Source organism: Alternaria burnsii, assembly GCF_013036055.1.
Source record: "Alternaria burnsii strain CBS107.38 chromosome Unknown 746, whole genome shotgun sequence".
In the NCBI taxonomy this organism is placed as follows: Eukaryota; Fungi; Ascomycota; class Dothideomycetes; order Pleosporales; family Pleosporaceae; genus Alternaria; species Alternaria burnsii.
Genome location: NW_024066109.1, coordinates 151,608 through 178,149, shown reverse-complemented (window position 1 = coordinate 178,149; position 26,542 = coordinate 151,608). Strand labels below are relative to the sequence as shown.

Sequence of the window (26,542 nt, the reverse complement as noted above, 5' to 3'; positions counted from 1 at the left end):
TCATCAACAGCGTGTAGTACTAGGGTGTGTCTTCAGTATTACACCATCACTATTGCTTTCTGCTCTTCTCGGATCAAAAATACACTCTTCTACTCATCCTTCCAAGTCCCGACGCGAACTAGCTCGGTACCAGAAGTCCAAGCCAGACTGCAACTCATCACCAACAGCCATGGCCACGACCACGGCACCACTCATAGCCGACTGGCAGACCCTCGCACAATCAAAGCGCGAATCAGTCTTCGCAGCGATTCCAAAAGACTGGCTCCTTCCTCCCTCTCAAACATCACAATATACAGAAACCTCGTCCATCTCCGTGTTGGACGTACCACGGACATGCGGCATCTTGACGGAGAAAGAGTTGGACATTACTGAAAACTACGATGCCACAGATTTAGTCGGCATGATGGCAGAGCGACGCTTGACGAGTACGGAAGTGGTGACGGCGTTTTGTAAGAGAGCGGCTGTCGCACAGCAGTGCGTGAGTTGTTTGACTGAGATTATGTTTGGAGAAGCGATTGCGCGGGCGAAGGAGTGTGATGATTTTTTGAACAAGGAGGGCAAGGTCATGGGTCCTTTGCATGGGCTTCCAATAAGTTTAAAGGTATCTAGTCTCATCTCAATCCGGGTGGAGGGGAGGATGGTGGACGTCTCTTTCTCTTTTTTTTTCTACCTCTACTACACCTGATCATCTCCCTTTTCTACTCCTACCTCTCCGTCATCTCCTCTAGTAGTGCAATCTCACCCCCATCCATACTAACCCCTATCTAGGACTCCTTCAACGTCCGCGGCGTCCAAGCAACCCTCGGCTACGTCTCATTCATTCCACGGCCCCCATCAGCAACCAACTCAGCCTTGGTCGACGTTCTCCATGAACTGGGTGCAGTATTCTACGTGAAGACAAACCTCCCTCAAACAATGATGACAGCAGACTCGCACAACAACATCTTCGGCCGCACTCTGAACCCCAACAACCTCTCCCACACAGCCGGCGGCTCCACGGGCGGTGAAGGCGCCCTGCTCGCCATGAAAGGAAGCGTCTTGGGCGTCGCTACCGATATCGCGGGCTCGAACCGCATCCCCGCTATATGCTGTGGCGGGTCCTCATTGAAGCCAACTGCGGGTCGCGTTCCCTTCGCCGGTGGCGTGGCAGTAGGGAGACTCGGGAGCCCCGGGTCAATCCCCGTGGTGATTGGTCCTTGTGGTCGTTCCACGCGTGATTACGAATTGTTCATGAAGAGCGTGGTGAGCGCACGACCGTACCGTTTCGACGAGAACTGCCTCAATGTGCCATGGCGGAGTGTTGTCTCGCCTTTGGGTGGCAACAAACCCCTCCGCTTCGGCCTGATCCGTGGCTGTAAAGAACGGCCGCTTCATCCCCCTGTTGCGCGCGGTCTTCATACCACTGCTATGAAACTCAAAGCAGCAGGTCATGAAATTGTTTTGCTAGACGACAAGATACCAGATCTGTACCGTACAGCGATGCTAGCGTGGAAGTTCTTTATGCTTGATCCAAAGAAAACTCCCTTCCAATTCATCAAAGATAGCGGGGAACCAATGGTACCCAGTCTATCTACAATGTCGTTTCCGGAATTGGAAGGGTGGCAGGCGACGTTGGACGAGTTGTGGGATACGAATGTTGAGAAAGCCAAGATTGTCAAAAAGTTTCATCAATTGGTAATTGGGGATGTTAGTGTGAAGGAGGAGGGAGGGGAGAAGGGACTCGACGCCATTTTAATGCCTGGGTACCAGGGTGTGGCGCCCAAACACGATACGTATGGTCTACCGATTTATACGGTGGTGGTGAATCTGTTGAATTGGCCGAGTGGGATATTGCGCGTGGGTAAGGCGGAGAAGGAAAAGGATGCGGAGTTTATGAAAGAAGGAGTGAAGTTTGAACCACCTTGTAAGTTGTTGTTGACGGTGAAAGAAATGATCCGGGCTAATGTGTCTTGCTACAGATGACGCGAATGACTGTGAGGGTTTGCCGACACACGTGCAGGTCGTAGGAAAGAGTATGATGGACGAGGAGTTGGTGGAGGTTATGAAGATTGTTGAGGGCGTGTTGGGAGACTAGCCAGACGGCAGTCTCCAAGGTATCTCTTTTTCCTCATTGCTTATCCAACAAGCAACGACAGGGTGCTGGTCTCTGGAAATACCCAAGAGAATTATCGATGATGCGGACTTTTAGTATCAGAGTATCTTGGGTGTTTATTACTAGTGGTTGAAAGTGTGCTACGTGGTGATAGACTTTCGAATCATTCTAGAGACAACGATTTCCTCATAATCGTGGTATATCGCAATGTGGAGGCGTCCACGTTCCATTGAATGATTATGCATGCTCGACTCATGCCTCGCATTCAGTCGTTCTTCCGCGCATGTACAGGCGACATGCGGGGTTGGTAACGCAACATAAGCAGAGCCAAGAAAACTCGGGACGATGTACGTCATGCCCTCCTTCTCCTACCTAGGCGGTCTGCTACATTAATACATCCACGCTATTCGCATTCGTATCGCAAGACCAAGCTTCCGGCTACTCGCACATTTCCGCTTTTCCATTCGCTCAAGCCAACTCTACAATTGTCTCGCTCATGTATAACGAACACAAAGTGATTGCCTTTCCGTTCCTGCAGCAACGAAAAGAAGCAACGATACACAAACTTCTAAAACCAGATCCTTCTGCTCCATACAGCACCCGCCATGTTATCCACAATGGAGATTGAAACCGTAGATGTCGTGGTATGTGGCTGTGGGCCAACAGGCGCCATGCTATCAGTCCTCCTCGCTAAACACGGCGTGCGCAACATAGTCCTTGAACAGGAAAAAAGTGTTAATACAGATCCACGTGGAATCGCTCTAGACGAAGACGGCATACGCTGTCTGCAGGCTTGTGGTGTCTATGACAAGGTATTCACAGATATCGGAAAATGTATGTTGTGTGCTCCCTTCTCTGCTGTTCTGATGTGTGCGTGGGAAAGGGAGAGAGTGTTAACATTGTGATGACCCGCACAGGTATGGGCAAGTTCGAATTTATCAGTGGTATTCATAATGAGCTTGGTAGAGAGCCTTTCATGGTTATGGACTACAATACGGTTTGTCTTTTACCATGACAAGATTTAGGAGATGGTGGCCATGCTGACTGCATCTAGACTGAAGGAGGAACAGGGCATCCAGGTTTCCTATGTCACAAGCAACCAGCTATAGAGAAACATCTTCGATGCAAGATGGAGCAAGCACAGCACTCCCAGCTACGACTAGGGGCAACAGTAACGTCGATTCGAGAAGATGCAGAATGGACCTACATCACTTATGCCTCCTCGCCCACTGGACAGGAACGGCAGATCCGCAGTAAATTTCTCGTAGGCGCAGACGGAAAAACAGGCTTCACACGAAAACACTATCTCGAACCCCGCGGCATCACCCTAGACCAAGTGACTTCGTCAGCCTACTCGCAAACCTGGGTCGCCCTAAACTGGAAGATCTCGCTGCCCAACTCGGACACGCATCCTGACTTTCCGTTGTGGGCCAAGGGATACACGCCCCAACAAGTCTACGACTTCTTCTTCCCCAACGATTTCAGATTCCTGTGCAACCCGCAGCGAGCGGCTGTGTGTGGGCGTTTCGGACTGCCTACCGATCGGCTCTGGCGGTTTGAATTCGTGGTTTTGGAGGGTGAGGATGGGGTGGACATGGCTGGTCGGGAAAGGATACAGCAAGTGGTATATCCGTACATCACGCATTCTGGAAGCAAATATGGTGTTGATGGGTACGTAAGGTATCCATTGGATTGTATCGAGGTTCTTCGTTGCCGCCCATTTAGCTTCTCAGCACGGAGCTGTAATAAGTGGGCATTGGGTCGCGTGGCGCTCGTTGGAGATGCGGCGCATGTTTTCCCGCCATTCGGGGGACAGGGCATCGCGAGCGGGTTTCGGGATGCAATGGGACTTGCCTGGCGTCTTGCTCTTTTGACCCAACCGCCTCAGTCGTATCCTCACCATGCCGATTCCAAACAACCTACTTGCAATGTCAACCACCAAAGATTGCTGCAAGGTTGGTACACAGAACGCAAACAACAACTCGACCACTCGCTCGCATCTACCATTGAAAATGGAGCGTATGTCTGCGAAACGGATCCGCTCAAGATCTTTGTGAGGGACTGGTATCTCTGGGGAATGCAGTTGGTGCCGAGTTGGAAGAGATGGCTGGAACAAGGAAATCGAAAGGAGGGGCTGACCAGGTATGAATGGCAGGAGAGGGAAAATATGGCCTTCTTGCCGGGTGAGAGTGGAGGAGGGAAGAACTTCCCGCAAGTGTATTGCGTGGGAGTAACCGAAAAGGAGGAGAAGAAGGGGGTCCGGTTCACCGACGATGTCATCTTCGAACAAGGGAAAAAGGGGTTGTTCCAACTTGTTGTCTTCATCGATGGTGCAACGGACCTCCATCGCATTCAGCCACTGCTCCATGATATTGAATCCGTCTCAGGTGGTATGTTGGGAGCAGCTGAAACGACATTCTTCTTGAAGACTACCAAGATAATCCAAACGAGCTGGACTTTCCCTACGCAACACCCGAATGTCTACCGTCTAGCAACAGGCCAAGAATTTGCAGCTTCGCCACTTTGCCAAGGGCGTCCGGAGCCGCAGTACTATGAGCCAGATCGTATTTGGCGGGAGTCGGATAGCAAGCAATTTGTTATCCTGCGGCCTGATCGCTTTATTTTCGCTACTTGCAAGGATGTGTCTGAGCTAAAGAGAGCGGCTGCTAAGTTGACGGGTTTAGTGTCTGACGGGTGGGTGAAGACGCCCTCGTAAAGCAAAGGATCGGGAAGGGATGACAAAGTCAGAAGTTATGGTCGTGTTCGAATTCAGGTATAGGAAGCATGCTCAGCAATCTCCAGTATTAAATCGTATCCTCCGGCCTTGAAACCCTAGTGACGGGAAGACACGCCGCATAGCCCGATAAGGCCTCAGCGCGTGCAGCTCCTTGTATTCATCCCCTTGCTCACCAATGATACTGCACATTTGGAACAGCCTCCTCCTTTGGCAACTCCGAGCGCCCACGACCACGACCACGGCCAGGGACCAGATTACGAGCCCGTCCTCTCAATCTTTCACTTCCACTAGACTGGCCACGACCGCCACTGTCTACCTGACCATGTTCGCTCGAGGTTCCCTGTTTATCACTGCCACGGTCTCCCCTCTCACGCTGCCCGTGCCCCTCACTAAGCGCCCCACGGCTACGAGACGGACCAATATGATCCTCTCCAGCGCCATCATACTGCGGAACAGGTTTAGCCTTAGTTTGTACTGGCTTTGATACTGGCGGAATGGCAGAAGCAAGAGGAATCGGTGAGCCGCCATCTCCAACGGCCTCATGATCGCTCCAGCCTTCCGCTTCATCCTTGGCTTTCTGCTCAGCCTCCTCGATCCTAGCTCTGAGTCTGTTCTCCTTCTCTTGCTTGCGCATATCGTCCAATTCGGGAGAGCCACGGAGAGTCGCCTCTTTAACACAGATACCTAACATGGCCTGCACGGTATACACGGCATCGTTACCCGCATTATGTAGCTTCCAGCCTGGAATATCGAATGCTAAGAGGATTCTGCCCAGGCTAGTGGGCTGTGGGTCTCGGGTCCAGACTTTGTACATAGTTGCGGTGTCCATAGCTTCAAGAATATGTTCTACCTTCATGGGGTCGTAGCCGAGCTGTTGGAGGTAGCGGACGTCTCCAAGAGTATCATGCCCGAGGAAGATGATGTTGCGCTTCTCAGTCGGATCATGCCGACTGGGGAAGCCATCTCCGTCTTGGGCTCCGAAGGGGGCATGGAAGCAGGCTGCGACGTGGTCTGCAGCTTCTCTGAGGGGAATGAAGGTTGACTCACCGAAATCGAAACCGTCGGGGTAGCCAGTGACGAATTCGGTGTTGCGTAGGTGCTTGTATTCGTTGATGCGGAAGTGACGGGCTCGGATCTTGTTCCTCCATGCCGCACCGTTTTCACCGGGTGGAACACCGATGAGCTCCCGAGTATCCAGTGTAGCTACTCCTACTTCGGTGATCTTGTGATGGGCTCTTTCGTACGATTCAACATCGACGCACACAAAAACGACATCCTGATCAAAAGGGAAAGGAACTGGCATGGAGGGGTCGATCGCCGGATAGGAGGAAGATGAAGACGAAGCCTGGATTGAGCCACGAACACCGAGATACCTCCCGGCACGCTTGAACTGATCTTGCATTGACTTGTTTTTAGCCATGCGGTCCTCTTGCTTCTTTTGCTTGTTTGCCTTGCTCTTCGCCTTTTGTGCTTCTGCCAAATTCGCCATCAGTTGCCTGAACCGTTCCAGAGTTTGTGATTCCAGTGGTGGATGGGAAGCTTCTCCCGCTGCACGGAAAGTATTATTGGGGGCGTTTTCGGCCATGCTGTCAACGTCCTCGCGCGACTGGGAGCGGCCGAGATAACGAGGCAGGCAGCGTGGGTGGTCAGGAAAATGCACGAGTAGGCCCTGTCAGTAACAGTTAGCCTTAGTGTTCAGCTGGTAGCACAATGATGCAGCCTTGCCTCCTCTCGCTGTTGGTCGGTGATTCTCAAAGCAAGCTTTAAGTGCTTATTGATCTCAGCAAGTAATGCTTGAACTTGGCTTTCGCGAACGAGAACGAAAGGCCTGGAAGTCTCTTCAATGTCCCAGATGTAGTATCTGGTGAGGTTAGTGTATGTCTTCTCCCTTCTGCCATGATGACGGGTGAGTGGTGAGGTGAAGTAGACTTACAGATCCCACTCTCGCTGCCAGAATTTTCCTTGGTCGAAGAAAGCAGAAGCAATGTCCTGCATATGGATCTTGTTGCAGTACTTGTAGGGATACTTTGCCAGTGCCTGGATTGGGGTGAAGTGATGGCGAGGTGAGGCTAGGTCGCCACGTTGGAGATCGGACACTGGAAGCCCAGCAGCATCAGTACGAGGTGCTGGAGCTTGAGAGGTGGCTGGCCGCATCGAGTCCAGGTTTGGGTTGAAGGAGCTGTAAGCGTCTTTAATCCAAACGAATCGGCGTTCTGTGTTCTCGGTAGGCGGTGTCTTTATAGCTGCAACAGTCCAATTGGGTGAGATCTGTTTGCTGGCAGGCGAATCTGGAGGCATGTTTCTGAGCGATACACCGCCAGAGGAGTTGCTGTTGGCATGATTAGGTTCGGGCTCTGGCTTGGACTCACGTCGTGGAGAGGTAGGGCGGTCTGGCAGGGTATCGAGGTCTACTTGGACAAACCTTTGGAGACGCTGTAACCGTGCTGAGGCCATGGTGAGTGTTTGATAGAGTATAATGTGTTTGCGAGGGAAGTGTGATAGAGGATATACGGTAGCCGCGCTTGGATAAACAAACGAGGCAAGAGCAAACAGGAAACGACAGTGGGGAGAGCCTCAACTAGAAAACTGAGAGAGTGAAAGAGAGACGATAAGAGGACACGCCTTGCAATGTAGGAGCACACAGGGTAGGCTTCTTCATGCCAACCAACTAAAGGGCACACAGTATGATGTTGTCGGAGCGCGACAGCGTGTATGAATCTCTGTCCGACATGATACGGAGAGCGCGTCTGCTACTTTTGAATCTCACGTACCGATCGGGAGTGATACACGACTAAGATATGCCTAATTCATAACACCAAAAGTCCGACTATGAATGCATCATGTACTGTAGTGGTGTAGGCGGAGTGTGGGGCGGCGGCTCCCGGCTCTCCCAGGCGTTCCTGAGTGATGTGCAGCGATATTTCCCAAGGCGGACTAGCGCGAACCTCAGTGGTTCAACGTTGCGACAAGCTCCCAGCAGGCACCCCCATTGCTATCAGCGCATGTCGCAACTCGCGCCCTCACTATCGCGCTGATTCTCCTCAATAGTTTGGTTGACGCGTGGCTGGAGAGTCTGACGCGTGCGTCGCAAGCCTCCATCCACTCTGCCTCCCCGCGATGCGCCATGTCTGAAGCCGACGATGCGCCTGAGATGGCTCAACCCGCCCCGAACCCGGATGCTCAGACGACGGTGAATGACTTCCTCGACTATACCGAGTTCTTTCCCTCGGACCTGGTGCGCTCGTTGACGCTGATTGCCGACCTCGACTCGACCTACTCCGAGGCCGTCCAGCATGTGCACGCGCTGACGGTGCAGTATGGCAAGCTGCCCGCCCTTGCCGAGCGAGAGCGCCCCGACCCCGTGTTGCTGCGCAAACAGATTGCCCAGCATCTCCAAAAAGCCATCAGCCAGAGAGAGTTTGCCTACACAGAGGCCTCGCGGCTATACGAGGTCACTGTGCGCCACTGCCAGCGCTCGTCTGTCATCAAGAGGAAACTTCAGGCCCAGCCACAGCCGCCGTCACGCGATCCTACGCCCCCGCCAGTCTCTCCAAGTGCCCACCGACCCATAAACCGCAACTACGAACGAGCCCCCCATCTGCGCTTGACCTTTGATGGCGGCCGCCATGGCGCCAACACTTCGCGGCCCCGAGATCGGCACAGGAAGACAGCCATTTCTCTCCCCAGAGGACGCGGACGAATGCGCCGTGACTCTGACTCGTCAGACTCGGAAATTGGCTCAGGTATCGACGTAATATCGCCCAAGAAGCGCAAGGACAACCGGGACAGACATTCAAGGACAACTGGCGGCAGATCGCGCGCTGCTGGCGTACTCGGCACCAACGTACACAGTTCGATTGCGGGCATTTCTACTAGCAACGCGCTTGCCCAACTCGCCCCACCTCCAGCCGACGCGAAGCCTGGTAGCAAATGGGCGCCGTGGAAGAAGCTGACCGAGTATGAAATGGCTGTATTGCGCAAGCAGATGAAGAAGAATGCTGTCTGGACGCCTAGCCAGACCATGATGATTCGCGAGCTTGAAAAGAAGCACCGTACAGAGGCAGACTACGAAAGGGAAAAGGCTCGTTGCGAGGCCACGGGCGAAGACTTCCTCGATGAGGAGCCTGAGACGCTACAGCAGATCATGACAGCATCGGGCCTGGGCCTGTTGGCACCGCATGGTCCACAGGCAGCCAATCCACCCCCGCCGACCGAGCCTGTCGATGAAGACGCCAAGGACGAGACTGGTCCAGTCAGCATCCGTCTCAAGCCTGTCGCGACCAAAGAAGGTAGGAAGCTCGATCGCACATCTCAGCGCCAAAAGGCTATGCAGGACGCTCAGGAGCTCATAGGTGCTTCTGAGAAGATCAGAGAAGCTGCCAACAGCCTCAAAGAACTCAACTTCAACTCGACTGTTGCAACGCCCGCAAGCCAAAAGAAGAAAACTGTCGTCAATCCTTCCAACAAACGCAAGCGCGATACGTCACCCGCACCCACCACCGACGGCGCCACCGAAGCCACGAGAGAAGCGTCGGTAGCCACTCAAGACAGTTCATCAAGGCCTCCAGAGCCCAAGCGCACACGATTGCAGCTCATTGCGCCAGCGACCAACACTATCTCCTCCCCAATACCAACTCCCGCCTCTACCGCCTCCACCCCTCGAGAGATCCCTGCCTCTGCCGTAGCTTCACCGGCAACTAACACGCCTGTGCCCCTCCCAGACTCTCTGAAGCCATCGACAAATGGAAACCCTGTACAAGTGCCTCTCGCCCCGGCAGGTCCAAGCACACCGAAAGTTAACAGAGTTGTACCAAAAGAGCAGAGCCCAGAGCTCACACCCATCACAATTTCACCACTAGCGCCCGAAGAGTCCCCCGCTATGTCAGAAGCTTTGCAATCGCCAGCACCAGCCCGAGCACCCAGTCCAGTTCCAGCCGCAGTCCCAACAGCACCAACTACAGTTTCGACAAGGTCAACACGTGGGTCCGTCGCCCCAAGAGCACCCACTCCGCCTGTGGCTTCTCTTCCCCCCGCAAAATTCTCAAAGACACCGACGCCAGTACCTGAACCCGCTCCAGAAACACCTGCAGCGCCAACTTTACGTCCAAGATCCGCACGCGGTCACGTGCCGACGCCCAAAGCGCAAAGCGAAGAGCCCAAGCCTGGCAGCGAAGAAGGTAGGATAACACGAGAAACTCGTCGTCATAGTGTCTTTAGCCAACCCGCGTCTACCTCTACAGCAGTACCACCTGCAGTTCTCCCCTCTGCCCAACACCAACAATCACAGCAACAACAACAACAATCAGCCATGCCCACGACACGCACTAGTTCGCGAAGGAAACCGCCTCCGAAAGGCGAAGTTACTGTTGCGGAGGATGGTCAAAAGACGGTCACGAACGTCAAGCGCGCACAAGGGAGTAAGAATAAAAAGAAGACCAACAGACGTACGGAGGGAAGGGCAGAGGCTTCCGAAGAGGTGGAGGCGGCGGATGAGATTGATCCGGATGAGCCGCGGTATTGCATCTGTGATGATGTGTCTTATGGGCAGATGATCAGTTGTGACAATAACGTAAGTTTTGTATCCCTACCACTTTTATGACAGCAGCGAGGGCGAAGTAGATGGTAGATGGTAGATGGTGGACAATGGGCTAACGATCCCACAGTGCGACAAAGAGTGGTTTCACCTCCCCTGTATGAATATGACAGAAGACGACATACCTTCCCGCCGCGCGAAATGGTATTGTCCGGATTGCAGGGCACAGCTGGGAACAGATGCGTATGGGAATCCACTTGTGCCGCCGCCGCTGCCGGGGAGGAGGGGGGCTGGTAGTCGGTAAGTTTCACCCCCCCTTGAGACTGAATGGGAAGAGGGTAGAGGTGTGATGTCTTTTGAGGGGATGGAGTACTTAGGGTGTTATAGGTCTGCTTGAGCTACGAATACGCGCATCTGGCGGTGAGGATTCAATAGGGTATGGGACGGTCATTGGGTGAGGGGGGAGTCGGCGCTGGATTCATTTGATATGGGTTTGCCTTGTTCCTTTTTTGGGACGAGGCGTGTGGTGTCATCATGGGTGATATGGGTTAGCAGGCTTATCGCTCTTGAGATATTCCTCAGCTACAGGATTAGGGGGTATTTTTTTTTCTCGATGGCATGGTGTTTGGAGTTGGCAGCTTTTTTGTCTACGGACAGCTGCTTTGGGTAGATCTTTACCCGTCTAGTCTTCTCCCAATATCATTTGTTTCAACTACAAGTTAGCTCCTTGGCCCTACTGTTGTTACTAATTCATCGTCTCCAGGGTTGGTAATGTAATTGGAAAGAATTAGAAACTGATCCCCCGATTTGGATAGAGAACTATCACACTTGTCCTGAGAAACTAATTCTAACCTCGTGTAGCGATCGTTCGGGTCGAATCATTGCTCAATCGATTCTTGTTACGCTTTCATGACTTCAGGAGAATCTGGGTCCTAGAATGCTGGGTATTATAGGCGGGCACAACCCGCCAGCATAGTCAAAGCTGGAGAAGACATTGTCTGCTGTCGCTAATAGATATTGTATTGTACAATACCCGGGAAGTACTTGCCTTCCCTTCTCTTGTTTAGTACCAAGTACGTAGACCGATGTATACAGCAGGCCGAAAGGAATAGCTTTCCAACAGCAGCAGGAAAAAGACGAAGCTCACCTTCACCTTCACCTTCACCTTCACGACAAGCTTTTTTGCGTCTTCGCAAGCGCCTCGTCAACTAGGATAAGTGCAGCCTTGGCAGTCACTCACCTACTGGGCCATATCCTCACGACAAGTTCAAACTCTTACTCTCTACCCATCCACAAACTCCCCTTCAAATCGCCGCTGTTACAAGCTGCAGTTTCTCTACCTATTCTACCACTTCATCCACCTGTTCTACCACTTCACTCACACCACAACCACTCATGATGAATACATACTCACGGTACAAGGTTAGTTGGGGCTGCTTGGAATGAATGTAGGACTCACGCTGACTTTGCGTCTCCATAGGCTCCCCATTACGACGCTATGGTTTCATACGGTGTCGAAATGGATGTCGAAGGTCTTCGAACTGCATACAAGATCACGGCCCTTGACGTCAATCCACCTCATGCCGTCATGTCGCGCGAGGCCTATGAAGAGTACTTGTGTCTGCCTGTTTTGCAAGAAGCAGATGACGTACCCTACATGTCGTCTAAGCCTGGCGCGTACTCCGATGACCATGCTTGGTTCTCACCACGTCTGGAGTTTGTTAGTCTGTTGCCCAACTCAGTATGCGAGACCGAGACCTTTCCCAAGGATGGTGAGTGCCTCTTCACGACAGTTTGGGAAACAAAAGCTGACTTTTTTCTACTCGATCAGATCACTGCGTCTTCTTGCTCAACGGTACCAGCTCCTGGGATGCTCCAGCGCGCGTTCCCGGCGAGACTCCAGACTTTTCCGCACCCGCCATCGATCCTCTGCGCGAAGAGTACTACGAGCGTGGATACGAGCGTGGACGCGGCACCCCGCGCATCCACGACTCCCAGAGCAACTCTCGCCCTCGCGCTCACTCCCAGCCTGCATACCGTCCAGACCTCATCAACGTTCAGCACGGCTCACTGACCAAAGAGTTGCGAGATGCGGCATTAGGTCGCTTGGCTGAGACGTTTCGAGCACAATACAAGGGCGAGCCCGCCTATGAGCCGACCGACAACGAGATCCTCACGGAATACTACAAGCTTCTACGGTCTCGACCATACTACGCGGGAGTCACCGGTGCTATGTCCAAGAAGAAGCTCAAGGACTTCGGCATGTACCTCCGGTATAAGTGTCTCTGGTCGGTATCGATGGCTCGCATCTATCGTGTCGTACGTAGAAAGCTCAAGCTCGTCACGACTGGACTTATACCTGTTGTCGATACATCGCCATGGCTGGGTGGCGATGACGACCAAGCCCTTCCACCACTTCCGACACAAAAGCGCAAGGTCAAGTCCGAGCGCATGTCAGAGGAGGAGCGTGACGCCATGCGTAAGGCAGAACGCGCAGAGAAGCTCTTGGCTCGCCATAGGCTCAAGCCGCGCAAACCAAACTATGAAGACGAATTCGAGCCGGTCAAGAGCTTCAAGCAAGACACCAGCAATACGGTACGTGTCACTCTTCGTCTGGACCCCAACTTCAAGTCACTCGTGAAGATTGCACACACAATCAATTACGAGGACTCCAACACACCCGACGTGCAACCGAAGGAATCTGCCTATGTTGAGCTCACCCACCGAAACGCTCGCGTTCCAAAGCTCTCTAATGACAGTGCCGAAGCCTGGGATTTGGACGTATACAAACCATCGCACAAAGTCCTTGACGTCTCCGACCGCCTTTGGGAATCGACCCTGCGCAAGTTGTTTCCCCAGACCGTTGGACAGAAGAACTATTTCAAGTATATGTATGGTAGCCTCAGGTCTGGAGCCAAGCTCTTCCTCATCTGCTTCCGACACAACGAGCTTCCATGCACGAGCAATGTTCTCACCCATCGTCAGAATATGCCCGAGTTGTACGACGACTTGCGCATCGTTGTGCAGAACTCACCGTACATCTTCATGCTCATTCGTAGCTCCCGCGTAGACTCAGACGTCGAATCCGTGGTTGAAGCATGGAAACAGCTCACGGAGTATGATCCCATGTCGGTCATCTACAAGGACCTGAACAACCCGCAGATGTGCAACTCAGGCATCAAGCCGACATCTGAACTTCCCAAATTTACCACTTCCGCCCGATATGCGTTTGAGACTTTCGAAGAGTACGAGCGATCAGTCGGCCTCGGTACGCTTCTTGAGCAGCGAGCTTCTATGGGCAATCATAAATACACCGGCCGAGTCGCTGTTGTACCGGTCCCGGGGACTTACAACAAGACATACAGACTCTGGATGTCGTATCATCTCCAGCTTTCTGTCAACAAGAACCGAGAGTCGCCCACATTGGTAATCGGAGATTCAGTCTTCATCGATTTCCATCCAGGTGACGAGCTCGCCTCTATGAATGCATGGAAAGGCAGGATCACTGAAGCTATTGACGCTACTTCGCGTGGACAGCTCAACGTCATCGTTGACCGTCCCCGGGAGAAGGATCCCCGACAGGAGGATAAATACCTGCCGTTGGATACTGAAGAGTATTCGGTTTTGACAGTCGACGACCTGGCGAACATGAAGAATTCGTCAGTCCTCCGTACTTGGTCACGCGACAACTCGAAGAAGTCTGTCGCTATCTTCACCAAAAAAGGCGAGGAGGAATGCAAGCGCTTGATGAACAACATTACTATGCTCAAGGTCTCCCACGACCTTCGTGACACATACCCCGCCAAGGCAGAGGCGCTCAAGGCGCAGACCGAGCTGTTGCTCATGAAGAACTTTACACAACTCAAGAGGTCTGGACTGTTCAAGGATATCGACGCAGGCCAGTGGGATCAAGCTCGACAGATCCTTATGTCATACCTCCGTGACTACCAGTTAAACGCCTTCATGGAGATGGAAGACAATGGTCTTTACGAGAACACTGGGTGTGTGACTGGGCCCTCAGGATCAGGGAAGTCTTACTTGGCTTTCGTTATCGCGGCGGCATACACTCTCGACATCAATATCCCAGACTTTCAGGATGGCAACCCCGAAATGCATACCACACAGCCAGGCCGCGTCACATTTTGCGGCATCCAGAACGATACGGTCGATGAGGTGTACCGAGTCCTTCGTCTGATAACTTCCAGGTTCATGAGCGAGATGAAGATGCCTGCCAAGCTCGTCCTCCGCTTACATTCTCCAAGCTCAGAGATTGATGCCGTCGTTGCCATGTCACGCCCACTTCACAAGCCGCGTCAAAAGAAGCTGCCTCTCAACCACGACCCGAACACCAAGGTGACCGACTCTCTACCTCGTAGCCTTCTGAACGCGTATCTGGCTCACTACCGCGGCACTGGAGACGCTTCTATCCAAGATCGTCGCATGAAGGAAGTTGACGGGTCTGCTGCGAGCTATATCCTAGAGCTAGCCAATGTCCCAGGGTTTCGGCGTTCTCCGGAAGTGCTCGAAACCTTCACGAAAGGCGAACTTACACACCTGGAGAACAAGTTGAAACCGATCCTCCATGCTCATCAAGTACTCTTGACCAACGGAGATGTGATGGACGACGATATCAAGCGTGCTGTCAAAGATGCGGCAGAGGCCGGATACGACGCTCTGCTGGAGAAGGCAGCAATTGTATGCACCACGTCGTCAGTGGCTACAGAGATGACCTTCAACGCTGTCCGTCAGACGCACGCAGTGTTCTTGGAAGAGGCCGGTCGAGCAAACGACGCCGAGTTCGCGGGATACTTCTCTCACTACTGGAATGCTCAGCTGCGCATGTTTATCGGGTCCATCAATCAGCTCCCTCCTATGGTATTCGGTAACAGCCTAGAGAATCCTTTCCAGAAACAGCTCACTCTGTCACCACTCGTGCGTCTACATGTTACCGGATTCCACATGTACGAGCTCAAGCAGACATCACGCTTCAAGAACAAACCTCTGTTGGACCTATGCGCTCTGGTGAATGAGCTACCCGATCTGCAGGCAGTAGAAGGTTCCTTTGACGACGATCTCTCCACATTCTACTCCGACATCAACAAGAAGATCTGGCATACCGACAGCAACCTGATCTTTGTCAACGTCGTGGACGCCAAGACAGTCAAAGGCGTGACTGGCTCCTCATACTCACTAGAGACTGCTTGCGCAGTGATGAGGGATGCCGTCGATCGCATGGCTCACATGGAAGGCAAGGATCACGTCATCATCACACCGTACACCGCGCAGGTTGAGATACTTCGGCGGGAGCGCGACACTGTTGCACAAGCCTTGTCACGACGACAGCCAGTGCTAGCCCAACGCCTTGCAGACATCGATATCGTCACCGTCGACTCATTCATGGGCAAGGACAGGAACTCGGTCAGTCTCGATATGACCCGCGCTCTTGGTCATCTCTGGAAGTTACCCCGTACCGTCGTTGCTACAACTCGCGCAAAGGTGTCCATGCAGTTCTTCGGACCACTCTCCGAATTCATCAGTCCGACGAAAGCCATCCCGAGCAAGCACCCGTTGCGAGAGATGTTTTACCAACTCCACAAGCGAGGCCATGTCTACCGGCTCACTTCCATTGAGCGCAAGTCATTCGAGCAGTACAAACCAGTGCTATGAGCTCTTGGTCTGATCACGACTAGATCAGAGCACCGGATCTTTTGGTAGAGTGATAACAAGGGGAATTGTCGGTCGCAGGTATTGTAAGCCGAATACCAAGGTATATAGGAGGTGCTCCACATCTCAGTTAGCTCATTAGACCTAATACATACGTTGACACCCCCATCCGACAGAACGGTAGCTGCTGCATACATTGACTTCTAATACAAAACCTCATATGGACTGAAACCATTGTAAGCTTCTAGATCATGCATAGGTATACTACAAATCTTGATAGACATTGTTGTAGTAGGGAAAAGTAGAACATACTCAAGAACTACGCCTTACCATAGAGTCTACATTGATTTCTGAGTGAAGACTCTGTAGAGATCACACGCATTGTATGATTTTAGATTCTATTTGTCTATATTATAACTTAAGCTACATCACTGTAGTAGGCTGGGGTAAGAGAGAGTACACCAAATGGAGCATCGCTGTTGACGCTGCCAACGAAGGTTCTGATCACTATCGGACCTTACGCTGTCGGCGGCACATATGCATTCAAAGACAAACTGCATCTGAAAGGACTTCTTGGTGCTGGCCAGACTCTGAGTGTGCTGCAGCATGGCTGCAAGGCTGTGGCCTGCAGTCCTATCAGTTGCGCGGGGTGCTGAAGCTGCAAGGTGCTATGGGGGCCTAATGGGGGCCTAATGTTGACAGGATTGAACACCCAATGAGCATACGAAGTAAGTCGCACAAGGTACTTGGCTAAGGGATGCGGGATTATCACCTGGGTGATTCCAGGTGAGGAAGCGCCAGATTGCTAGATCCTACAGATACTCAAGAGAGCCGAGCAAATGATGAAGATGATCAGCTCTTGTGATTGGCATCACGGTGTCAAATGGAAAAATCGAAATCCTGCGCCCGAAGCCACCCAGGCGGGAGTCCGATTTCTTCCTTTGACACCGTGGCATGATGCTTTGCCAATATGTTCCTGGTCCTTTTCCAGCGTTCAGGATTCATAGTGTCCGAGCCGCGTTCTTTCCAAGCTTCCTCGATAGCGTATTGCAGGGCAGTACGACCATGTGCGTCTTCTTCATTCGCCTGGATGCCGATACTGTTGACAAGATACTCCAGCGATCCTGCAGTAAGGAAGCCAGACATAGCAGCGCTATGGAGGACAGTTCCTCCACCACAGTCTCTTCTTGCTAGATCCACACCGTGATCATTGAAAGCTTTCAACATGTAGGTCTCAAAGTTGGGTGTTGCAGCACACAGGTGTCCGAGGTTTCGCCCATAACAGTCGACAAATGACTCGTTTCCTGTGATCTTGAGGAGCAACCTGCAGATCTCCTCAATATTGGATTGCCACGTGTAATTTTGGATGAGTCTTGCCAGCGGGGATAAGCCGAAATCATCAAGCTCTGAACTGTCCGCTCCTTCGTCCAATAACCACTGTACCGTATCAATCCGAATGTATCGTGCACAGAACAAGCGGTGAAGCAAATTCTGTCCATGCTCATTCTTCGTAGCTACAAGCTTAAGTGCTCGTGCCTCCTTCAACTCCAGAATGGCGACTATAGCCTCATGGTCTCCGTTTCGAGTTGCGTGATCAAGTGCATGGAGGAGGCATTCTTCAGTCCATACCGCTTTCGTACCTGTGCTCAGCAAAGCAACAACCGATGCAGTATCACCAGCTTCACTGGCAAGGCGCAATGGACTTTTTTGACTAGAGTTGACACACGAGGGGTCGGCTCCCCGTGAAAGGAGCTTCTGGACTAAGGTCACGCTTTCTGGTTTCCCATATTTGATGCAGTGTAAGAGGTTTTCGCCTTGGTAGTCTTGTGTTGCAGTGGAAATATTAGGATGGTCCAATAACGCGTCAAGTATCCTTTCACGCGTAGACGCGATAGATGAAAAGTTTGGATCCATTTCATACCGATACCGTGACCTTGAACGGCTTTCTAACCTGTAATCCCTGCGAGTCCAGCTGTCTTTATATCGCGTTCCGTAGAGTGTGAGGCGCTGGTTAAGATGTAGGGGGGTCTCGCCATACTCGGAAAGAGCATTGGGATCTGCGCCGTGATCGAGAAAGAATTTCGTCATCGTAAGATTACCGGTCAAGGCTGCGAAGTGTAAAGGGGCCAGACCAACTGCGATGGATTCTGGAATCGGATATACTGTGTCCACTTGATCAATAGGACTCGATGTGTCGCCATCCCTGGGCCACGACTTTCGTCGAACTCCTATATCAATCGGTACCCCTGCATCAAGGAGTTTTTCTGCGGCCTTCTGATCGCCATTACGAGCACAATAATGGAGTGGCGTCATATTCTCGATATCGATCGCATCTATCGAAGCGCCGTGTTGCTGTAAGATACTGATGAGCGATGGTGTGCGCATATCACTGATAAGGGCATAATGAATAGGGCCTCTCAAATACTCGTCCAAACCACAGTCGGCACCTTCTTCAAGCAACAACTTGACCATGGCTTCTTTTTCCCATTCGAGAGCAGCCTGAAGCGCGTTGCCCCAAGCACATGATTTGGGCATAGGCGCATTGATGTCAGCGCCTGCATCAATCAACAATTTGACCATTGCCTCGCTACCGCTTCCTGCAGCTAAGCATAGCGGACTGCCCCAGAATCCTTGAATGCTGTTGACATTTGCGCCAGCATTGATCAACAGCTCAGCCACTGCTGTGTGGCCTCCATTTGAAGCTGCCATAAGCGCATTCCCAAACTCCCCGCCCTGCGCGTTGACATCGGCACCCTGATCCAGCAAAAGTTTCGTAATCTTACCCAAGCCTAATCTTGCTGCGTGGTAAAGGGGTGTTGCCATGTCATCTAGTCCTCGATTCAAAATTAGAGGATCATCACCCATCTCAGCCTGTTCTGGATCCCACAACCGTAACCAACTTTGATATGCAGGGCTGTCCATCGAAAAGATACTCAGCGCTATCCGGCATACGTTTTCCGTCTCACCTCCTGCCTTTTCAAAATGCGAAATCCAGAACTCCGCTGAATACATTGCGAGCGCGGAGATGTCGAATTGTGCGTCGGTAATCGGTCCTTGAAACTGGTTGAGGTATCCAATACAACCTTTCAGTATCGCTTCATGGCTCTCAACTTCTTGCATATGATATTGCTTTGCTGGTCCTTGCTTGATTCTGTCTGAAACAAGGTACTCTTGAACTGAGTAGTGTGCTAGAGAGAGAATTCGTGAGTCAGCCAGTCGTCCGTCTTCATTTTTTCTCTTTTCTGCTGAACCGGTGACAGTGATCAGACTGGAACAAATGTCTAACGCTTCTAGCGGATCTATCAGCACTTCATCGCGATCGAATACCGGTTCGCCCTGGATATCGATTGCAGCCACTTCGGCAACTTCCTCGATAGTGAGCGGCCTTTCAGAGAAGGTCAACCACTGCAAGATGCGTATTGCGTACACGCGGTCTTCTTCGCGTATAGCAGTGAGAATGCGATCGTATGTCTGGTCCAAAGTTTGTGGCAGACTAGCGAGCGACTTGCGCAGCGCGGCTAGGTTACGGCTCTTAGCTAGCATATCAAGTTGACATGCAGCCCATCGAAACCTAGACTATGGTTAGGCCTAACCCACTCAATAATTGGAGAAGTACACATACATCCCGCCAGCTCGGCTCATCAAGGCTGTCTCAATCTCTTGTCTAATATCAGCGTCCTTGTTCCATTTCGCCAAGGCCTTGTCTTCATGCAGCCTGTTTCGAACGTATCGTGATATATCTTCGTTCACTATGTCCCTCTGAAGACTGACAACATTGTCTTCTTCGATGTGACCCTCCAAGGACATCTCGATATCCCTCTCTTTTCGGCTAGTCAGGAGCAGATGTACCATGTCAAGCTTCCACCCAATCACTGATTCAAGCATGCTCATCAGTTCCGATCGTTGTGTACACTCATCGAGCGCGTCAAGAACGATATAAACATGTGTGAACTGCCGCATTACCTTCGGCATTACGTCCAGAAGTTCATGCAGTGACGGCTGTTTTTCTCCGTTCTTGCAGGACAAGAACAAAGCGTCAACGTCCTTGTGTGTCACAGCCAAGCACTGCAGGAGTTGGCGGAGCAACGAGCGGAGCATTGGCTCTGGATTCTGTTTCTGCGAATCGTTGAAATCAAAGTAGAAGTAGACTGTCACTTTTTGGATATCGTTCTCGCAGTGCAGCAGCATATGCTCGATGATAGTAGAGCTCAGGATGGTCTTTCCGCATCCTGGAATTCCATGCAGCCAAAGCCGCGATGCCGCGGCTGTCTTCCAATTTTCGAACTGTGCGCTGTTCAGTAGCCATAGGCCAGTATCAGCCTGTCGCTGCTTCTGCGCTTTGTGATAGTTCGTAGACGGGTCGGGCGCCGAAAGCCAGCAGCGGATTTTGCTAAGCCTCTCGGATGCCTCTGGCATCTCCTTCCGTAGTCGCTCCAAAGCTTTTTCTTTGCCTTCGCCATAGATCAGTGGAAGGTGGCAGCCGAATATGCCTAACAAACAGTATGCACCGTCTTCTTCCCGCGTCGTTTGTCGACTTTGTGCCCAAGAGAATCGTTCATCGATATCAAACTTGGACAGATCACTCCCTGTCAGGGCGTCAATAGGTATCTTTGTGATTTCGTGTATCGTTTGCTTAAGCGATTCTTTATCGCCCAGCCACGCTTCGTCTCTAGAAAAGAACTCGACGGATCGCGGAGCTAGAAGCTCTTGAAGCGTCCAGCCTCGGCTGAACCACCTGCTCGCCCTGAAAGCCGCTTTCCATCTCGAGGACGATCTGCATTCACCTTCTGATGACTTCCCCTGAATGTCCGAGAGAAAGGCATAGCACCTTTCGGCTTTCTGGTACCAGCGAAACATCGAGTTGATCGCCTCCGAAAGCTCCGTGTGATTAGCCTTATCGATGCAGCATGTGTCTATCCAGAAATACTTCAGGCCGTCACGCTTTGCTTGTTGTGCGCAGAAATCAATCTTCTTCCAGCCGTCTTTCTTCTTGGCGTCGACATCGTTCAAGTCATCTAAACTCTTCATGTCGTTGAAAACCACCTCTTGGTCCCCCCAAGTGTGCGAAAGGATCGCATAGGGGGGAACTTCGTCCTTGAGGATGATGTCCTTGGTAAACTTGAGCTTTCCGTCGTCCGTAATGTGTAGTAGCCGCATCTTGTCGTGTGTATAGAGCGATCTGGAAGCGCTTGCTCTTTCTCATATGCGCGGGCGGTAACCGGAACCTCGAAAAGGCTGAAGCAGACGTATAGTTCACAACGACTTTCACGTGCAGCGTGTGGAACACGTAGCTATCGGGCTTATTGCGAACGCCAACAGCGGTTTGCTAAGTTAGAGGTAAGGAGCGGAGAAGTGGCCTTTGGGGGCTGGATGTTAGCGCTGCATCTTCAACACCCAAGGCAGAAGGCACAGCCCCTGCGCTGTGGCATCCACCAGGGAAGGCGGTGCAAAGCTGAGAAAACATAATGGTGAGAGCACCACTCGATGAGCTGAGAGCTTGAAAGTGCGACAAGGTAGTATGACAGCGCGATCTATAATTTGTTAGTGACTTTGAGTTGTGTCAGCAAGTTCATGGTTCGCATTCGCCCGTAGATAAGTTGAGCTCCTGCCATATGGCTAGTCTTGGCAGGTCTCTATACTACCATGACGTCCGCGCAAGGGTATACTGTCCGCAGCGGATTTATGCCACATTTTCACTGAGCGCTGGGAATGCAAGAGTCATTATAAGATTCACTTATCGCAGCCATTGACGTCGAAGAAGTCCGCGCAGTTCACAACAGCAGAAACTAGCCACGAAACATGATATGATGAAGTTGCATGATATCCATAGAAAAAAACAGACTATACTCTAGTCCTCGCGCTCACTAAACACCCAAACTCCCAAGTCTCTCGAGGAAAGAAAGAAAACCACCTATGGTATACATACGGCATCTCAACGATTCCAGATCCCTCTCAAGCACCACCCTGCCTACCCGTCGTGGTAGCAGTACTAGGCTGATCGTTGTTCCAGGTAAGGTACGTATGATCACCAAGTTTCCTCGGCTTAATGAGATGCGTAGCCAAAAACACCGCGCCCAATAAGATGCAGATACCGCCCACAACAAGGTATGCGATACCGAGGAACGGGTTCTTGCCGCCCATGACAGTGCGCGTAGAGATGAGGATGGATTTGGTACCGCTGTACTTGTCGACGGGGAAGCCTATACACACATGAAAATTAGTGTCTTGTCTTCCAAAGAAAGGAAAAGAAAAGGGATTAAGTAGATCCAAGAACTTACGATCATAAATCTTCAACCGATACGTTCCCGCACTCAGCTCGTCATTATCATTCCTCTGATACAACTTACTAAACGTCGGCAACCCCGCCGTCCGCATCCAAACCTGAAACTGCTCCCACGTGTGCAAATCCGGCAAGGACCCATTATACCTCCCATTCGGATACTGTTGCTGCCAATTTGGCGGCGGCACCACATCCTCGGGCTTATATTTCGTCTTGCCATACAAATCCCCTTCGTGCGACCAACTCGTTCCCTCCACCGTCATGGTGTAGTTCTGGCCACTAGCAGAATCAGATCCACCCGCGGGATTGGCGAGCGTCAGGTTGGAAAACGTGTCGTTGAACATGGAGTTTGCAATGAGGCCGCAAGGGTAGTATGGCAAGCCTGTTTCCGGGTCGTTATCGAGTGGGGAGCAGTCGCCTGAGCTGAGATCGCTCGCGCTACGGACGTCACCCTTGAGCTGGTCGATATCAACACTCTTGACGTATCGGCGATGGTTCTGGTAAAAGTTTGTGAGGCGGTAGTAGAAGAGAATGGGCGGCTTGATGGTTTCGGGAATCGTGAAGCTCAGGATGCACACGTTTGTTTCGAGCGAGACGCCAGACTCAAACGTGTAGTTCTCGCGTCCCCATCCCCACATGGCCGCTGGGTCGGCATTCGATTTGAACGTGGACGAGACTCGGCCGGACGGAATGGTTTCGAGCTGGTTTTCGGCCGTGGGATCGAAGTTGGTCGAGTCTTGGCGGGGTGCGGTGGTGTTGCAGTTTGTGTAGTCGATTGAGATCTCCTGGACCTGGAGGGGAGATAGGTTGTCAGCATCAACGCCCTTATGCTCACGTATACCGTTTGGCTCTTCGTACCTGCGCACTAGCATACAACAGCAGCCCGCCGATGGGCGCAAAGATTACTCCGACGATGAAGAAGAGAGGAAGGACGGTCTTGGGCGTTAAGATGGGCCTGTTGCGTGGTCAGTCGTGATGGTAATGCGTCTCCGTGCCTTGCACCTACTGCCATGCTTTCAAACGCTGCTGCCTGAACGCAGTATCTATTCCTCTCGTCAGTACATTCTCGTCCGGCACACTATGCGCACACGTGTGCGCGCCCAGGACTGTTCTTACTCGGCGGCCTCCTGCTCTTCGTCTTCTTCGGCTCTTCGCGGTTAGGGTCCTGACTGCTTATCGAGTCGGTGTGCTCGACCTGGTCTGTTCGCGACATGGTGGTGTATCCGCGCGACTCGGCGGTCGACTGGTGGAGGGAGTGATTGTGCGGTCGTCACCGGAGAGAGTTGGTGAGAACGCGCGGGTTTGAGGTCGGCCAAGCCGTTGTCCCAAATTAGTGACAGAGCGAGCGGCCGCGCCACGCCTGCACGCCTGCGGAGCTTACACGTCCCCGCTTCCGGGGACCCTGAACATGAACCGCTCTCACGGACATATCACGGACTCGTCGTCATTACAGACCCGGAGCAAATGCGCACTACTCTGCCCAATTGGCTTTTCCACGCAGAGATTGCAGTAATAACTTTCAATGCACGGCGCATGTTCATCTTCATAACGCTAACATGATTGTATTCTGATCTATCGCTACCAATTCATAACAAAGCCTGCATTTGCGGCGACAACGGGTGTGAGCTGAGGGGTATCGCATGCCGTAGAATAAAACCAAACTAGTAGTCGAGAAGCCCAAAAACGCCGTGGGAGAGCAATGCCCAGTCCCAAACACCTATCCATGCCAACAGTGATATCCATAACGCCCATCGTAAATCATGCCAGAGGAAGACAGCCCTGAGTCCCCTCCGTGTTGTTCATATCAGTCTTATCCAAGAAAAGCGGACTCGAACATTGAGCCGCGAAGATGCGATGAACAAATTGATGCATCGTAACCAAGGAAAACGTGGAATGGGAATGAAAAGAAAAAGGGTGCCGTGTGCTATATATCCCATGTTTGCGATGCGAATCGTTCAGAGATACTGACGAAAGTACTCCGGATTGAACCAGCCCACACGATCATACGACTGCCACAACTTACTAGCTTTGTTGACGTCAATCTTGCACGCCTGCTGCGCATCCGTCTTGCGGAACTCCTTGCCAATCTTGAGTGCCTCGATGCGAGCCTGGAAGATGCGTCGCTTGCTCGTAAGATACGTGGCGCAGTTGAGGCGGAGGGTGCCAGCGAGGTTCAGCTCAGCCTCGTGCAGAAGATCACGATCGGGATCGTCGGCCAGTGACAGCGCTTGCCCTTTCCACTCAGCCTTGAGGATCTTGGTGTTGCCCTTGGGCAGCGTATCAAGTGGTGGCGAGTAATCTGGAATCGCGTTGTAGTCGGAGTCGTCGCGATTGGTGGCTGGTCGGGAAGGCTTAGGAGAGGCTGACTTTGGTGAGGTGGTGGTCATGGTCATGGTCGTGTCGAAAGAGTCGTGGATTTGTGTGAGAGGCGTGCGCTTGGCCTTGGGTGCGGCGCGAGGAGTGCGAGGAGGCAGCCGGGGAACAGCAACCTTGGGCTGGCGGGACCGCGACGATGGGGCAGGTGCAAGCTTCTTCAAGGGTGAGCGTTTTTGCACGCCGGTTGGCTTGCCGTAGTAGCTGTCGAAGCGTCGCTCCTGAGCCCACCACGCTTTCGGGTCCTTCTTGGCCAAGGCGAAGACATTGGAGACGAATGTGGCGGTCAATTCGTAGTCTGCGCGACTCGGCTTGCTCTCTAGCTGTGCGTAATCCTTGGAGTTCATGTGCGCGGTGATGGCCTCTTGCGAGGCTGACTCGGATGACTCCTCGGGGAACAGCGGCATGTCAGCAATGGGAGCCGCTGCATCGGCCGGAGCGAACAGCTGGGGGTCCCGCGTGCATTGTTCGTCGGCGCTCTCCATGTTCTCCTTTTGTGCCTGTGTGTCGTATGGCGAGATTGGCGGAGAGGCGTAGGCGATGCGGTGCGCGGCTGCTGCCTGGAGGGTCATGTCTGGGCTGCTGGCAGACTTGGAAGCTCCTGAATTGAACGAGGAAAAGGGCGATTGAATAAATGCAGGCGGAATTGATGTGCCAAACGACTCTGATCGCTTCATCTCAGGGGGCGAGAGGAGCGAGGAAACGGTGAGTCGATTGCTCGGGGGCGTCTTGTAGGGCGAGTTTGCCATTGCGTGGGTGGGTGTGGGTGCTGAAAGTTTGTCCTTGGTAAGAGCGCAACGTCGGGGGCGGTAGCGGTATTTGACTACTTGGTTGCGTCCAGGCAGCCACAAGGAAATGCTGCGTTGGTAATGCGAACAATGGTTGAGGGGGGGATGCTTCAATGGGTACGAGGTATGTGAGTGGAAGCTGTGGCAGGCAGCCTTGGTTGAGTAAACGGCTTCGCCACAGTTATATCGTCAGGTGCGAGCGGGCGCAAACGTGACCGTGGAATCCGGCAGAATGGTCCGACCGACTGCTTAGACCAGCTTGTTCAGTGATGAATTAGTAACCCTAGCTGCGAACTGACAGTGCGGAGATAGGACGAGTTGAATTGGATGGTAGGTTAGTCGTCCCGAAACAGACGGGGTGGGCGGCGGAGTTATAAGAAGCACCACCCAAGGTCGTCGGGGTTTCAGCAGGCTACAGGATTGCGAACAAGGCCAGTGTGACTCTGCCTTTGAGACACTGCGGCCCATGTGCTAGCGAACCAGACAAAGAGGGTGTGCGGTTGGCGCGTGCCAGGCTCTCCTCCTCCCCCAGGCCAGGCATCATCCATATGAGGAGCGCCCGTTGCGCGCGGCCGGCAGCTGACGAATGCGGGCGGCCAAGAAGTGAATAGAAGGAAGACGAAGGGGGCTCCAATTAGAGCGGCCAATTGCAGGGCGACGCCTGAGGCGGAGCTTGTGCGGACATGGAGCGAGCAATGGGCTCGTCGCAGTCAGAGTTGAGTCACTGTTGCTGCACAGTTGCTGAGCAATTACTTGTCGCTCCGTCTATGCAAACCCGGCTAGCCCGCACGAGTCGGGGCCGAACCAATGCATCCCCGACATTTGCATTGTCTCGTCATGAGTAGACTATACACGTTTCCTGCTGCCATTGACGAGCTTTGTGACTGGCCTCTTTCCATTGCATGTATATGGTACCGAATTGCATACCATTGTCCACCGTTGCCGTACGATTGGGCGCCCAATTCCCAGCCAGCGTGTCACAGCAGCGCCCAATCCCATACCACTCTACACATCGCTTCCGGTGGACAGTCACCGCTTCCGTCATCTTCGATCTTCGCCTCATACGCTATGCGCA

The 26,542-nt window shown here is 52.5% G+C and overlaps 9 protein-coding genes across 9 annotated transcripts; 4 read left to right on the top strand and 5 right to left on the bottom strand.

Moving 5' to 3' along the window:
• Positions 1–169: 169 nt before the first annotated feature.
• On the top strand, positions 170–2,074 carry GT037_002630 (amidase; the record flags this gene model as incomplete). Its single annotated transcript, XM_038927677.1, has 3 exons — positions 170–478; positions 769–1,903; positions 1,959–2,074. The coding sequence occupies 3 exons, from the start codon at positions 170–172 to the stop codon at positions 2,072–2,074; spliced, it is 1,560 nt and encodes a 519-aa protein (XP_038788955.1).
• A 635-nt stretch (positions 2,075–2,709) lies between these two features.
• On the top strand, positions 2,710–4,808 carry GT037_002629 (uncharacterized protein; the record flags this gene model as incomplete). The annotated part of the gene is made up of 4 exons (XM_038927676.1): positions 2,710–2,926; positions 3,010–3,089; positions 3,147–3,763; positions 3,818–4,808. The coding sequence occupies 4 exons, from the start codon at positions 2,710–2,712 to the stop codon at positions 4,806–4,808; spliced, it is 1,905 nt and encodes a 634-aa protein (XP_038788954.1).
• Positions 4,809–4,998: 190 nt separating this feature from the next.
• On the bottom strand, positions 4,999–7,283 carry GT037_002628 (uncharacterized protein; the record flags this gene model as incomplete). The annotated part of the gene is made up of 3 exons (XM_038927675.1): positions 4,999–6,498; positions 6,651–6,690; positions 6,763–7,283. 3 exons carry the CDS (start codon positions 7,281–7,283, stop codon positions 4,999–5,001), a joined length of 2,061 nt encoding a protein of 686 aa, XP_038788953.1.
• Positions 7,284–7,953: 670 nt separating this feature from the next.
• GT037_002627 (c6 zinc finger domain containing protein) lies at positions 7,954–10,666 on the top strand (the record flags this gene model as incomplete). The annotated part of the gene is made up of 2 exons (XM_038927674.1): positions 7,954–10,398; positions 10,493–10,666. The coding sequence occupies 2 exons, from the start codon at positions 7,954–7,956 to the stop codon at positions 10,664–10,666; spliced, it is 2,619 nt and encodes an 872-aa protein (XP_038788952.1).
• A 1,091-nt stretch (positions 10,667–11,757) lies between these two features.
• On the top strand, positions 11,758–16,029 carry GT037_002626 (uncharacterized protein; the record flags this gene model as incomplete). Its single annotated transcript, XM_038927673.1, has 3 exons — positions 11,758–11,784; positions 11,843–12,134; positions 12,194–16,029. The coding sequence occupies 3 exons, from the start codon at positions 11,758–11,760 to the stop codon at positions 16,027–16,029; spliced, it is 4,155 nt and encodes a 1,384-aa protein (XP_038788951.1).
• Positions 16,030–16,905: 876 nt separating this feature from the next.
• GT037_002625 (uncharacterized protein) lies at positions 16,906–21,183 on the bottom strand (the record flags this gene model as incomplete). The annotated part of the gene is made up of 2 exons (XM_038927672.1): positions 16,906–19,597; positions 19,649–21,183. The coding sequence occupies 2 exons, from the start codon at positions 21,181–21,183 to the stop codon at positions 16,906–16,908; spliced, it is 4,227 nt and encodes a 1,408-aa protein (XP_038788950.1).
• A 795-nt stretch (positions 21,184–21,978) lies between these two features.
• Positions 21,979–23,519, bottom strand: GT037_002624 (lem3 cdc50; the record flags this gene model as incomplete). Its single annotated transcript, XM_038927671.1, has 5 exons — positions 21,979–22,226; positions 22,305–23,097; positions 23,165–23,261; positions 23,313–23,349; positions 23,423–23,519. The coding sequence occupies 5 exons, from the start codon at positions 23,517–23,519 to the stop codon at positions 21,979–21,981; spliced, it is 1,272 nt and encodes a 423-aa protein (XP_038788949.1).
• A 742-nt stretch (positions 23,520–24,261) lies between these two features.
• Positions 24,262–25,428, bottom strand: GT037_002623 (swirm domain-containing protein fun19; the record flags this gene model as incomplete). Its single annotated transcript, XM_038927670.1, has 1 exon — positions 24,262–25,428. The coding sequence occupies one exon, from the start codon at positions 25,426–25,428 to the stop codon at positions 24,262–24,264; it is 1,167 nt and encodes a 388-aa protein (XP_038788948.1).
• Positions 25,429–26,302: 874 nt separating this feature from the next.
• GT037_002622 (uncharacterized protein) lies at positions 26,303–26,512 on the bottom strand (the record flags this gene model as incomplete). The annotated part of the gene is made up of 1 exon (XM_038927669.1): positions 26,303–26,512. One exon carries the CDS (start codon positions 26,510–26,512, stop codon positions 26,303–26,305), a length of 210 nt encoding a protein of 69 aa, XP_038788947.1.
• Positions 26,513–26,542: the final 30 nt, after the last annotated feature.